General features: G+C 38.6%; 1 protein-coding gene across 1 annotated transcript; it reads left to right on the plus strand.

The window, feature by feature from the left end:
• The first annotated feature begins 8,371 nt into the window (after nucleotides 1-8,371).
• On the plus strand, nucleotides 8,372-10,396 carry LOC145497256 (QRFP-like peptide receptor). The gene has a single exon (XM_081477080.1). The coding sequence runs from the start codon at nucleotides 8,801-8,803 to the stop codon at nucleotides 10,070-10,072; it is 1,272 nt and encodes a 423-aa protein (XP_081333206.1). The 5' UTR covers nucleotides 8,372-8,800; the 3' UTR covers nucleotides 10,073-10,396.
• The last annotated feature ends 4,951 nt before the right edge of the window (nucleotides 10,397-15,347 follow it).

Raw genomic sequence — 15,347 nt, forward strand, 5'->3', positions numbered from 1 at the left:
CCTGAGGTTTGTAGCTGAGGCCGTTGAAAGAGCTATACGTTTTCTGTCATAGGAAAAATTGATATAAAATTCTAACTGAAGGAAATTTGCACTACAGTTACCAGAAGGTAAGCTGCACTGATGGATTTGGTTTTACTACTGATACTATCATGATAGCAATTTTTATCTTTTTGTACTCAGACATCACATGGTAGCATCATTTCGAAGCATTGTAGTAAACGCTCGCAGCTCAGTGCTAGTCGAAGCTATGAAATTTCGAACAAGGATCATACGAAAATGATAGCAAAATTCCGACTGTCTTCGTCAAACAAAGACGCTCTTTGCTAGTGGCCGTGTTAACAGTTTCAGTTAATTGAAACTTAAAAACGTCTGAAAGAAAAATTATGGCGTGGAAGCCGCGCAAAATAATGCCGTGTTTGTAGAAGACGGCCACTCCTCTCTCATGTTATTAAGGTCTTCCTTTCCCTTTGAGGAGAACTTAATTACGCTGTTAACGAAGCTTTGATAACGTAAGTAAAAAAGGGAATACTCGATACTTTACGAAACAGAGACACAAAATAGGCTGGACTAATTAAATATGTCGGATTGCAGGTAATTAAAATTCAGATTAGGATCCCAAGATTTTTCATAAGTGACTGACCGTATTAGCAAACCATAGGCAACTGCAGCTTGTGTCAGCAGTTCAATGCCGGGTTCGCCACTTGCTCTATAACTTATTGTCATTTTTCTGATGTCCACCGCGAAAAAAAAAAAAAAAAAGCCTGAAATAGTCATTTAACTTTTGTTAAAACATGAAAGATGACTAACTTTGTTTTGTTCAGCTGAACGTAAACACAATCTTGACATGCTCTGTTATAGCATAGCGGCCTCCATGCCATCATGTAATATATTGCAGTTTTCCAATCCCCTCCCCAGCCTAACCTCTCTTTCGAGGCCACGCCCTCATAACTTTTTTTTTTTCAGCCAAACTACCTTAAGCCTGACGCAATCTATACCAGTGGATTTTCTTCCGTACTACAGTAGTCTGGAATTAGCACACAAAATCACATACAGTATTCTGACGAGCTTTTCGGTGGAAAATCTAACTGGAGATTGACCTAATTAAGAATCGTAACTATTACAATACTGATAATACGGGTACAAAAGAAATTAGTTGTAAGCCGATTAGGGCTTTCCGCAAGTTGCTCGGCAACTTTTTGGCGCTCGCTTCTCGTATTTCGAGCCACTATTTTCGTTTGAGCAACTTTGTGCATTCTGAGCAATTTGTAGTTTTCTACCAATTCTGAGAATTCGGGGCAGCTTTTAGCGCTTAAATTGGCCTTGCTTGGGCAAATAAAGGACGAGAGCAACAAAACTTTTTTGTTTTTTTTAGCAACTTTTGAGCCGACTTTTTGAGACTTTTTGGGAAATCTCGAGCAACTTGTGGAAAGCCCTCACTGGCACTCTCCTTGAAGAAAACATGCCAAAGAGAAGCCAAACTAAACAAAAGAGGAAACGTCTTTAACACAAACAAACCTCCCTGTACGCCACAGGAAGTTTCAGAGAGCCGTTTTTTGATATCAGTGACTGATTTTCATTCGAGAAGAAAGCAGAAGTCAAAAAGGCTTTTCTCCTACTTTCAACTGTAAGGTTACCGTTTTAGAGTACCTTTAGACATGTCTCGCCTCCAAGCGGTGTAGCGCTAGCGCGTCCGATTTAAACTGTAGATACGTAAATCCCTATATCAAATTAAAGCTTATAGAGATGGCCATCACACTTCCAAGAATTTTGAAATAAAATGAATTGTGGAATTTTTCATGAGCTCTAAAAGTGACCGTCAGAATCATCTTTTTGGTCCCCGGCCTTTTGAAAGCTACAAGTCAAAGGTAGTCAGTGTTTGTATGCCCTCAAATTTGCTAATGGGCAGTAGCTAGTTTGACATATAGACAACAAAAACATGTCTGCGAATTTATTTCTAGATAGTTTTTCTCCAAGAGCGATTTTTCTACCATCAATCCATATTTTTTTAAATCCTATTTCGAAAATGTTCTGTAGCTTTTCACTGAAGTTGAATTCGGCAAATCGCAGACATTTTGTTTTAGCGCTTTGGGTCCGGAAACTGAGGGACAAATTAAATAAGCGAAAACCTAAATTCGCTTTGACTTGAAGCTTTCAAAATTCGTAAAAAATTCGACAATTTATTTCATTTTAAAGCTCTTGGTTTAGTTTGATAGCCAGCTCTATAAGCTTTAATTTGATGTGGGGTTTAGGTATTTACAAGAGAAAATGTATCTACAGTTCAAGCCGGACTTGCTACATTGGACGTGAGACACCTGACTGAAGGTATACGGTAACGTTAACAGAATGGAATCCCGATTTCTCCCTCACCCCTAAGTCAAACACAGTTTTCCCCCGCCGATTTCACCAGCTACCAGATTTTTCCATTCGGAGGTTCGAGAAAGCAATATGAAACTTAAACAGCTTTTGCTTTTTGCCGCGAAAGGGCGTCATGCGAAAGGTTGATCGAATCTTTATCGCAATATATAAACAATAACCTCCATTTGGCCCGAAAATATGCTTGGATATTTGTCCGCGGACATTACCTGTTCCGAGAAAAACTGAGAGCGTTGCTCGAAGAAAACTGAGAGCTTTGAGGAACAGATAGTACCCAAGGACAAATATCCGAGCATATTTTCGCGCCAAATGGAGGCTATTGTGTTTATTATTCTTCAAATATTTTTCGTAACACGCGCAGTTTTGGAAATGGAGAAATACTGATCGTCCGAATATTCCTCAGTTTTAGCTAGGGCATATATTAGACACGTGAGACGTTGAGACCAATTGCGTGCGAGCGAAAATATTTGTGGATTATAAATGCATATATTTTTCCACAAAATCTGTGCAGAAGCAGATGATTAGAAAGGAGTAATGTTTGACCAAGGACATCCCCAGGCCCTGCAGGTTGGGGATTGTGCGTGGGGCCAGTTACCCCACCCACCTAGAACTCATTATATTAAGCCCCCGGGCTACTTTGTGCCATATGGTTCAAGGCGCAAAAAGGCCTTAGTAACTTTTAATAAATGTCAATTGTTACTTAAATCTTTTTTTAATTAAAATCTTATTGTGGCTCCTTTTTTTGCTTGATATTTTTCAGTATATATTTCGACTTCATAGCAGGAGATTTTAGGAGGTAAGTTACTTGTTGTAAATCTGATCTCGTGTCTTATACAAGGGGCAGTGGGCAAATGTTCCTTCTAAAACCGTGGGTGACGCAAAATTTTCGTTGAATTTCGCGAGTCTCGTAGCCTTTTTTAGCGGTTACGCGCGTCCAACATTCTCGATTTTTTTTTTTTTTTTTCACACAGCTGTTTTCTTGCAGGGCTAGGAAATTCTCGAAGTCTCGATTTGTTTGTTTTCATAAATGTCGTCTGAACGTCTTACAGTCTTAACGTCTCGCGTTCGCATTTCAAACACTTTCAAGTCCCGATCTCGCAATTCCTCAAAAAACAGTGTCTCGCTCTCCCAAAGAAAACCGCCGGTGTAGTCTTACCGTAAAATTCCGCATGTACCTTTCAACATCCCTTTATAGACAACCGTATGGTGTATACTACTTTGTCCCTAGATGGTGAATGAGCAAAACCCAAATGAGATTTAAAAAAGGCCGGGAACGACTAATCGATTTAGGGGGCGTTTTATTTCAGGGAGAATTATTCGACCCTGTACATCAGCAGTCTAGCCAACGACTGATCTGTACCGAAATTAATCGGGAATTTTCTAAAATTGTCTTATCATAACAAGCGTGATATTCGCGTATCGTCAAAGGCCACTAACCCGTTTTGTTGTTGTCATAAAGTTTGATTACATTTTTCTGATAACTGCGACACCATCATGTGTAAGCCGGTAGGCGGGAAAATCTCCTTATTGGGACATAAAGCGTTGATGTTTGGCCATTACTGAAACAGATGGAGTCGCCTAAGATTACAATTCTTTATTTGGCGACCCAAGCTGAATCAAAAATATGCCAGTTTACTCGAGATAAGCTAGGCTACTGCACTTGCAAAGAGCGATACTCCCTTAAAGTGGTCCGCAGAGTAAAATTGAAGTCAATAACTTTTAACAGATAAACACAGGAAATCCGGTTTATTGGTTCTTATCATACCGAAGGCATACTAGACAGTGTCGGGTCAGAAGGCCTGGCGCTAGTAAGTTTTTTGATGGGCTTCAGCAGCACACGAATGACTCATCAGTCAAATCTGTGTATCTTAAGCGTCCGTAGCTCACATTGAGTGAAGAACGCGCTGCTTTGCATCACAAGTGGTAGGTTACACATAAACAACATACACATCAGGTTGTTAGGATCAAATTGTGACTGTATTTATTTGTTTTGTGAGTCCATGCATGCGGGTTCCCTCCTGAGTAGGAAGTTGAAAGTCTAACTAGTTCTTACATGCAGGGATTAACATTCAATAACCTGACACGCAACATGTCTGTCCTTTGAATCAAACTGACCAGGGCTTGCGCTCCAGGCAAGTGCATAAGATTTATCTAGCTTAAAGATACAGGATCTGTTAGGTACCAAGTCCAGTTGACTGTGGAATTCATTTAACAAAACACTCTATGATTCTTATTGCACTGCGTCGATACATTATTGTTTTCGTCATTTCATTCAATCTTTTCAAGCTATATGTTCGTTGTGTCAATACATACAAACAGCGTGAACCGACAGATTTGAACAATGAAAAAATGTCTCGCTCTACTTGGAAACCTTTTTGCAATTCCGCCAAACTGCTGGAGGTCACAATAAAAAAGTGGCCATCTTAAACATTTATAACTGTTTCAGTCTTCGTGCAAGTGGCTAAAAGTGTTTTTTAGGTAACGTGCTAATTTAGCAACATCTCATTTTTTATTGCCACGAAGGGTATATAATCCGCGTGTTTCGACGTGCTATGGGATAAGACATCGAGTTATTTGATAATTGAGATTCATTGCTTATTTTTGGCCGGAGGCAAAGCAAGCCTGATATTTGTATGTTGCATCGCAGTGGGGAACGGGTATGGTTGTCAGAACTTCAATGAATCTCGTCAACAACTTAGCACCGAACATAAATACCGAATATGATTAAAGTTGAAATCGAACAGGTAAGCCTTACCTGTGTTAAAAAACCTGTTCAGAATTAACTTTCAGAGTTGCGGAGAGTGAATTTTTACAACATATCTGTGATCGGCAATTCTTTTCATTTCTAAGTTTGAAAGCAATTAAAACATCCTTGTTGCTTAATTTGTTATTTTTTAGTATTTTTTCAGATCTGATATTGTTTTTACGGGTCTTGAAGTGGGATCTGGCATTAATTTTCACATCTCACATCAAAAGTTTGGAATTTTTATTTTTAACTCTCGGGAAAGTCATCTGAAGAGCTTCACAAAACTGTTTTTATCAACAACTGTTTGTTTTCATCAACAAACTCATTCACGCTCAGAGCAAACTAGAATAGTTAAAATATGTCAGCTTTCCAGGTAATAAACACTTTTAGCACCCAGAAAATAACTACATATCTGATAACCACACCATTTAATTCGTGTCAAACACAATTCGTGTTAAACGATAAGGGAAAAATTTTGATGAAAAGAAATGGTGCCCATCTGTCGCGAAATATAAAAAGCCCGATAATTTATGGTACCTGTGAAATGTACAAAACAATAGAAGATGCAGAGAAGCTCTCACAGTAAAGAAAAAAGTAGAGCATAAGTTGTAATTTCACTTCTCAGCGCGTTCTCAAGTCAAAACAATTGAAGGACTTTTTCAGTCCCCCTAAACTTTCCTTTCATGTCGTGACTCAAGGTGACGTGTTCAAAGGGTTTGAATTTTTATTATTATCGAGCATAGTAGATAAGAGAGATAGGCAAAGGTCACAGTAAAACAATTCGAATGGCTTTGAACATACGAACGATGTCTAAAAGCTCAAAGCTATCATCAGTTGAAGAGAAAACTCTTCTTAGTCTGTAATCAGCTCCCGAGCAGCTGGAAATCTTGATATTTGGTCAATTCTGTTTAGGTTAACGATTGTTCATATTGATGTTTATATGTAAAATTGCATTTTTAAACTGACCAGTTTCTGCAATAAGACCTTGAAAAGAATCTCGTTTAGCTCGTTTTGTTGCTGCAGAATATGCAAATATGTTGTAGAAACCCTCGTTTTCAGTTCATAATGTAAATTCTTGATGCAAATTATATTATACGTGTACTCAGCTCTTTCGCACCTAAGAAATGAAATAAACACTTTAAAACACTGACTTTGGTCTATGCAAACACAACTTGAGTATGGAGGCATAAATGTTAAATAATAACTGTGTGCTAAAAGCATATATTGTTATAAAAATAACAAAAAACAAAAACAACAAATTTACTGCACAGTTGTAATGCATCGTCGTGCTTTTTCTAGCTTTTACTGCTTAATAATATTTCTAAGTATTTCCATTGTGGTTCAAATCTGATGTTTGTTTTTGTCCATTTTTCGAGAGCTAAGGTCACGCTTTTATGTTTTTCGGAATAATAAGTAACAATGAAAGGGAGATTAAAGACGGAAAGAAATACTGAAACTATGGGTTGGTAAATTACTATCAGCTAAGCTGAATTCTCTTAATAATTTAAACAGAATGGCCGAAAGATTGGAGAAATTTTTCTAGTCGTCTGGCAAGGTGCGCGATTTATAAATAAAACGGAAAGCTGACCGAAGATAATAAAGGACACTGGACAAGAATAAATAATAATTATTCGTGTTTGTTAATCGCATGCATTGCTCAACCAAAGTCACTTTTTAGAAATCAATACTTCACTGGTGTTGTTTTGCATTAAGGGAGATTTTATTTTGTCAGTTTCCAAACTCAGACAGCTTTAAACTTCTCCCTAGAGAGACTGTCACAAATGTGCCAATACTGATGTTCATTGGTAGCGAACAATTTAATGTTAAGCGAACAGTATTAATTTCTCGGACTTAAGGACGAAGTTAAGGCTTTTGATTTTTTGATATCTTCCCACTACGATTTCTTTCCGGCCCGGTTGCTGGTGTTCAGCGTCAAGTCAGCCTTTGCAGTTCTTAATATATTGCCACTGGATCTATAAAGATTAAGATATTCTAATGGCATACAATAATTTTAGTAACATGAGGACGTGTCTTGAAAGAAATGTGCTTTTCTGATAATTAATACTAGGTCATTTTAACAGTGATTCCGCAATTAAGCAGTCTCTTACGTGTTTGCTTTCATTAGTACAAAACGATTCTCGTTTTTGCAAACGAATTCAGCTGAACCAGTTTGTTTGTGTGAAAAACAATTTGCTTCTAAGAAAAATGTCCTACAGTGAGCCAAACAGAAGCCAAACCATTCACGCTTTCATTGTTAATAAGAGTCACTTTTTTCTTCGAGAGAGCGGCTGAAAACGACTTTTCCCACTTGAATCACAAATTGCCTTCACAGCATGAGCGCTTTCTCTCGTTGTCTGAGATTCAGATCTATTCAGATCTTTCGTGCTGTCAAGTTTCCGCTTATACTCCAAAAAACGATTGATCAGAGGGTATACGATGATATTGGTCTGTAATGGTTACAAATCCAAACGTGACGAGGCGTTCGAAGATGATTGTAAGTAGTATAGTAAGTTTAGTAAGGCTTCATTTGAGGGTTAAATTATAAGCTCTTAGCCTGCTAAGAAGCTCATGAAGTTATGGCCGAAACGAAAAGCGTGTTGCTGGCGACTGCATAGCAAAATTAAAATGCAAATACAGTAAATCCGCCGGCAAATTTACTTTCGTTTTCAGTGGGAAAGCAAGCTTTACTTGATCATAGGCTTGATTTATTTTGGTTTGCAAAAGAGGATGATTTTCGTCCCAGCTGCGTTTGTAATTAAAAACAGTGTCAGTATTTGTCTAGCTTACTTTCTAAGTTGCAATGATGATCGATCAGACGGTAAGGCTTTTTGGCGGATAAACTGTGTTCCAGGCGATAAGGGCCGGGCGGCATTTACGAACACGCTTCAAGTTTAATTAATTATCTTGGCATTGTAAATCGCGGTATTTCCCACAGTTCTAAATGCTGCTCATCATCTACGGAAGAAAGAAAGAAAAAGAAATAAAATTTGTCTTAACATTGTCTAGAGCAGGTATAAGCAGAACTTACTGAGACAAAATGAAACACTGTCAAATGTTTTGGATGCTACCATAAATTTTGAAAAATTATGCTTGAGAAATTAAACTAAATTATGAATGCGTTGATATTATAAAGTCGGATCAACGTTTTTCAGATTAAGCAAAAGAATATAGTTCAAAGTAGTTATTATGTTGTACTGAGACAACTTAAGTAAACATAGAAGGGTTAACTTAAGCTCAAAAAGCCACCGCAATTATCTATTGCCATAGTCATTTGACCACGGCCAACGTGCTAAAATGATTTTTTAATATGGGCCGCATGCTATTCGTGGCATAATTAAATTTTCAGTTTAAGAAAACACCCACTTCTGTAGTTACAGCGTACACAAATGATCTGGCACGAACCTTTATTAAGACAATTTTACAACCTGTGTTAATACCGTCGACGTAATGCTGTTTCTTTTGGGCCAACGCTGACAAAGCAGGAGATTTGCATGCGATCAACGAAGTAAGTTGAAACTAAAATTCTTTTTTATCCTTTCCTTAGAGGAATTGCTGACGAGAAATTAAAGGACACGACAGCCGCTGGCGAAGACTACGGCCCTCCGGTGACCGGCAAATAAAGAAGACTAGCATCTACGGATTTCCGCAAAATAATTTGAACATAGTAGTCAGCGATACAAGATGGAGGCGGCTGATAATGTCAACTCCACTTCGAACATGACAACCGATTATCTCGCTTGTCCGATGTACCAAGAAACAATCGTGACACAGACCATCAAGACTGTTGCATACTGCCTTATCATTCTACTGTCGCTTGTTGGCAACTCGATCGTCATATTCACTGTTTGGCGAAACAACAGCATGAGAAGCGTCACCAATCTTTTCATTGGAAACTTGGCTGCAAGCGACTTGTTAATCACCATTCTGGCCATGCCGAACATGATAACACAGTTGTATCTAGGATACAGGTGGATCTTTGGCGCTGTGATTTGCAAGCTTGTTGTCTTTTTTCAAAGTGTTTCCGTAGCCAGCTCGATCCTGACACTGTTAGCAATCACATTTGATCGTTTTTGGGCCATCATTTTCCCCTTCAAGAGGCGCCCTTCGTTCTTCGCGGCCAGATTCATTCTCGGTGTTGTATGGGTGATTTCCCTAACTGTCATGGCCCCTTTTCTGTACGCCCAAAGGGTCGTTGTTGGGAGTGAAGGGTACGAGATCTGCATTGAAGATTGGAGCCCTGCATTTAATCCTGTTACAGCAGCTAAAGACTACACGTTAGTTCTCTTTATAACACTGTACGTCTTTCCTTTGTTAACGATGGTCGTAATGTACTCAATCATCGTTTCCAAATTGTGGCGAAGGCAAATACCAGGGTTCCGCTCAAGTCAAGACGAGCTCAGAAGCCGTGCCTTGAGGAAAAAAGTAGTCAAAATGTTAATTACAGTAATTACTCTGTTTTGCGCGTGTTGGCTTCCTATTTACGTCTACCAGTTTATCTATTTCTTCGCCCTTCACAAAATACCGTGTTTTGACTCCTCGATGAGTTTTTATTTCACATCGCTTTTCCTAGGACACGCCAACTCGGCCATAAACCCCTATCTGTACGCATTGTTTCACAAAAAATATCGGGAAGGGTTTAAGGCGGCATGGACCTGTTCCACAATCCCTATAGACAATGTGGGGTTTAGCAGGACTTACAGTCGACGCCGAAGTTCGTCGGCTACCTGGCTGACCAGATCTAGCAGATCTACTATGGTTGAACGTAACAATGGACACGGAAAGCGCCGATTCAGCACAGTGACACGACCAAAGAAATCTATGTTTGTCGAAGCTCACCAAGGAAACGGGAAACGCCGATTCAGTGTTGCCGTAATGAATATTAATCAGTTCTCCATGAGGAATTTTGCTCCAAAGAAACTGAGTAAAGATATTAATGAAGCCTGCTTTGCTTGAACAATGACGCAGCACAAAGCTAACGAAGCAGTTTGGCGCTGTACCTCTCTGACGGCATGTTCATTCGATATGTTTCAGTACACATTTCATAGGCATCAGCAGTGTTGCTAATGCAAAGCTCTGGAAGGCTGGGCCCTGGTGACACTTATAAGTTTCCTTGCCGTGTAACAGAATTATCCCCTGTCTATATATATATGAGCATTCGAGGAAAGATCAGTGTTTAGAGTATAAAATAGATGCATATAACCATATATTTATAATGGTGCCTTACCCAAGAATCATTAAGTGACGCAGTGTACAAAATTTTCTTCAAAACAAAAGTTATCAGTCTCGAACTATTTTAGAAATAAAAGAAATAAAGGTGGTTTAGATTAGAGAAGATGTAGGTGGATTAGAAACTTTTAATTTTTCCAAGATGTGTCGAGCGGCCTATTGTACGAATAGCTTCTTGCACAGATAACAATTAAACTTAGACAGTAACCTCATACGTGCGTTTGACGGATCAAAACAAGTATTAATGTTTAAGAAACTTGTTTTTATTGCTTATGTTCACATGCAAATACTGAAGTGAATGCTGTATTTTCTTGATTCGACGCCGAGCTCCGGAGAAACGCTAAATTCACCAGGTTTTGAACCTCATGGTATGACTTACGTCATGTTATTAGGTTTAGGAATGGACCTCAAATACACTCACTCACTCCACTCTCACTCCATTCATTGCAATTAAACCTGGATTATACGCGTTCCCCATTACCTCCCCTCCTAGGTTTGGTTTTGTCCCTAATAAAGTTTCTGTGCAAATAATATTGGGGGAGGGGGAGAGTTAGGACAGAGACGGAAGTCAACAAAAACACATTATAAGGGTCAACCGGAGGAGGCGAACGGGGTCGCTAAAAGTAGTTACATAATAACATGAAGTAGCTCTAAGGAGCCCTTGGTTAGTTTTGAACTAAACGCCGGAGACGCTTGCTCATTGTTAATGAAGGGAAATGAAGAAGCCCGGTAAACATCAAAGCAGCAAACAAACAGGCTAAGATTTATGTTGGAAGGCCCTTGACCCTGCACGTCTTTTGTTTTATTCTCGGAGATTGACTATGCATGAATTAAGTAATTGCAGTGCTTCTATTGGTTAGTTGTATGAGCACAAATAACCACCTTTTGTATTTTTCCAGATTTTGTGCAGGGTCAACCCCCAAATAGCCAACAAAAACATACAACAAAAAAGTTTTCCAGGTTTCATAACCATTTACCTCTACTTCTGACTATGATCTAGAAATAGAGCATGCAGTTTTGAAGGAGATAAAACTGAAACTGTTAAGTGTTGTTAAATTGATTTCTTGACTGGTTTAGGATACTGCTGGGCAATAAAAAATTGTCACGACCAGTACCATGATAGTCCAAAGTAAGTTTTTATGAAAGGTGTATTTTAGGAAGGGTAGCGCTTATATTGAATTGTTCTATCCTCACAGACTGGATCTCGTTTTTAAATATAAATGGTATCCATGCAATGACAGAAAATGGTAATTAGAGATCAAAAGAAGGTTAGAAAGTAATTCAAGTAATCATGTTTACCTGTCGTGTCGCGGACTGATAATATTTGAGAAACCAATTCCATAGAGAAATTAAATGAAGTCATGTAATTATGAGATATTTTTTTCCTTTTGTCTTAGATATTACCAGTATTTGTCCAATATTTACAAAACACCACACGAGTAGTCGAGTAGATATTTTTGGCGTTTCATTAACCGGCTATATTTGGGCAGCGCACGTGAGAGCGGTAAAGCTGCGAGAAAATTAATTGTCACTTTCTTGGCGCCTTTTCACCAGACCCCTTCCCCTCTTGATCGCTTCGCTCGCGGACTTGTCCTTTGCCTCGCGCTTGTGACTCAAAGGTGATCCGGCTCGTAGGCTCGCTTTTCATATAGGGTTTTCCACCTCATAGCGAAAAGACGAATGGCTGGATACCCCTTTTAATTCTGTCACTCACAATTGATCGTAAGTAATAACTGGTGACATCTGTTGTATTTTCGTGTAAAGGGTTACAACACAGTCTGGATCTTACTGAACAGGCAATTGAAAAATGGCCAAACTTTTATCTGCCAGTGTACAGATGGCCTGTTCTTTTATTAATTTAGAAGTCGTGTCTGGCGAGTCGAGATTCGGCGCAAGACAATCAGTGTAAATTCTAGAATTAAAGTAAAAAAACTAAAAAACACTTTTTTATATTACTGCATGGCAATCAGTATGTTTACCCCCATATGAATCCAGCCGATTACAAAATACTGAAAATGCAGGTAAGGTTGGCTAATATTGAAGCGGAGAATATGATATAATCCTTGGACTGGTTGCAATCATTGAATTAGGTTTTTCTTAATTTCCAGAGTAATCAAGTGCTCAGCAAGTGGTATCAGCATCAGTAATCTTTTTGTTTTTATTTGTTAGTACAGACCCCATAAACTGAAAGCTTTGACATACAAACGTGTTTAAATAAAGGCTGTGAACAGCTAATTTCCTCGCCGCTCTTGCCGGATTGTATATTTTGAGTCACGACACACCTCTGAGGTGTTTCCGGGGGGACTCCCATATAGAAAGGAAGGGGGTGTTCGTCGGAAATTTTGTAAAGAACCCCTAAGAGGAACCAAGATCCTGTTTTGTGAGCGTGGCTTGAATTTTTTCACCCCAAGAGGTACCAATTCTATAACAAAACATTATATCTCCTGTCACATTTTTGTCGGCTCAATACCATGAAGGGTTCCGCAAATGCTCCCGCTGTGGACTCTTTGAGGCTGAACACCCTGAGAGGTACCAGTCCCCTCCCCCCGGGGCGTTTATTGACTCAGAGTATACAATACAATCAACCCAGCCTCATCCATCTAACAGTTCCTCTAACAAAAACTAGTACACATCAAAGTAGGCGTAATCGTCACCGGAATGCAAAATGTGCAAAGAACATCGAATGCCCCTCGAGTCTTATTCAGATCACGTGCAAGAACAACGAGAGACTACGGATGCTACAATTCAAACGAGTTTAACTCCCTCGGCTACTGTTTTGGTTGTTGTTGTTGTTGTAGTTGTTGTTGTTGTTGTTGATGATGTTGATGATGATGTTGATGTTGATGTTGCTGGGGAACAATCTTTTACCCAAGATCCATAATCTTGGCAGGGGTCTTATCTGTATCCTTCCGAGAGAGGCAGCCGTTAATTACTAGCTGATGAGCTGATACTGAATAGCTGGAGAAATAAAATGTTAAGTGTTAATTGTTCCGTCGACACTTTTTCAAACTGAGCGTACAGCAGTAAGAGTTAGTACCCGCAAATATAAACAATAGTGGCAAATCGTATACGTATTGATTGGATGAATGAATGAACGAAAGACTTTATTTAAGTGCCAATGATATTTAGCTTAAAAAACCTGATTGGGGACACTATTTACATGTTAAAATATACCTTAATCAGCTGCATAAAAAGATAAAATTATTTACAATTTATGATGACTTTTCTCAGTTCTAATTAAAGGAGAATTATATCATGAGAATTTTGTTGATGTAAATATATCAAACTGATATAAACGGTCTTGTTACGACATGCGTGTATTTGTATAAGAGAATTATATGATGGGCTACGCATGCACGAGGTTGCAATGTTAAATATTCAAAATGTCTGGTAGACTTTTTAAAATTCTGTCACTATGTCTTTGGAGAATCACTAAAACTGTTTAATTATTATATGACTGAGAAAATTACTTCGTTGGGATTGGTTGAGAGCAGGCCAATTTATAGTTATAAAATTCTTAATTTGCACTGCAGTACAAGTGCAAATTAATGCGCACGCGCTGGCAATTTTCTTAGTCATTTAATAAATGCGTAATCCCATGAAAACTCGAGCAATGAAATCATCTGCTCAGTAAAAAAGGGCTAATAAATAACATAAACTAAAGAGAAATCGTCTAGTAATTTCTCATATTGGACGACAGCAGTGAATGGGAATTCTAACAAGAGAATCAGAATGTTATGACACAAGGGTCATAGGAGACACTGTAATCCCGAGGGACACTCCTTTATCTGGCCTATATAGGTATGTGCGGCCCCAAGGCGAATGGTTTTTCAGCCGTTTTGGTTATTAATAGATACCAATTTTGGCCATTTTTGTCATAAATAGAGTATGGTTTCTCTAATTAAGTATACTTTTTAGAAGAAGCTACATTTTTATCATTATGGAAAAGACCATCAACAAAAACACTTCATAAAGTATCTATGCCAGTTGCATCGGTCATAAATAGAGTATCGAATTTTTGATCAGATCATAAATAGAGAAAATCACAGAGTTTGGTCATAAATAGGGCTAGGGTCTTGGGAAGTGGACCGCACACCCGCACAAAATTTTTCTGGGAGTACCCCCACCCTCCAGGATTGTAATCCATAACAGATCACGAAGAGCGAAAGCCAGATTTCAGCGTGCGTTGGCCAGTGGTCAGTGGAGTGTTATACCCCCAAAAACTCGCAATCCTTGTCACAACATTTGCCTCATTAGCATAAGAGCTTCTAATCAAACCACAAAATTATAATTTACTTTCTGGGGGTGGAAAACCAACGTGCTCACAAAACGTCTTAACCCGGCGTAAAGACGCCTTCAGCTGTAGAATTGTAAGAAACGACAAGTAAAATTTTAGAGCCAAATTCGTACACTTTACAACGACAGTAGTATTTTCCATACAATCTCTTACAACCTGAAGGTCATGACTGATTATTAACTACGCTCCGAATAATCAATTAGGGTTGAACTCGTACACTGTATGTCGACTAATATTATGAGGCTTACATACTGAGCTTGGGCTACCTGTGGTTTAAGGTGGCTCGAGTCCATAGGGTAACCATTTATCGCGTTGCGCGCGCAAGTGTTATGTTTTGAAAGCTGTTTTTATTTTGTTTTCATTCATTTTTACACCCACTCCTCTCAAACTTAATAAATGCAATAAGCAGTGATGAAATAATGTTTAACTATCATCTCTGTTAAAATCTTGGCTTTTAGTCTCGAATTATAAATGCCTGAACAAATGCGTTTTTTACTGTTTATATGGCTTTATTTGTGATTTTCTTGGATTTCCTTCAGTGAAACCCTCCACAATTTTCACGGTACATAGAATTCGGCGGGATACGAATTTTAAATCGGAAAAAAGTAGGGCTTGTACCGGCAGTTTTTTCGATTTTTATAAAATTATGTCTTTTATCGCAGTGGAAAAACTGGTCAGATAGATTTCCCTGAAAAACGAGCTCAA

Source organism: Orbicella franksi, chromosome 9 (genome assembly GCF_964199315.1).
Source record: "Orbicella franksi chromosome 9, jaOrbFran1.1, whole genome shotgun sequence".
NCBI classification, from domain to species: domain Eukaryota; kingdom Metazoa; phylum Cnidaria; class Anthozoa; order Scleractinia; family Merulinidae; genus Orbicella; species Orbicella franksi.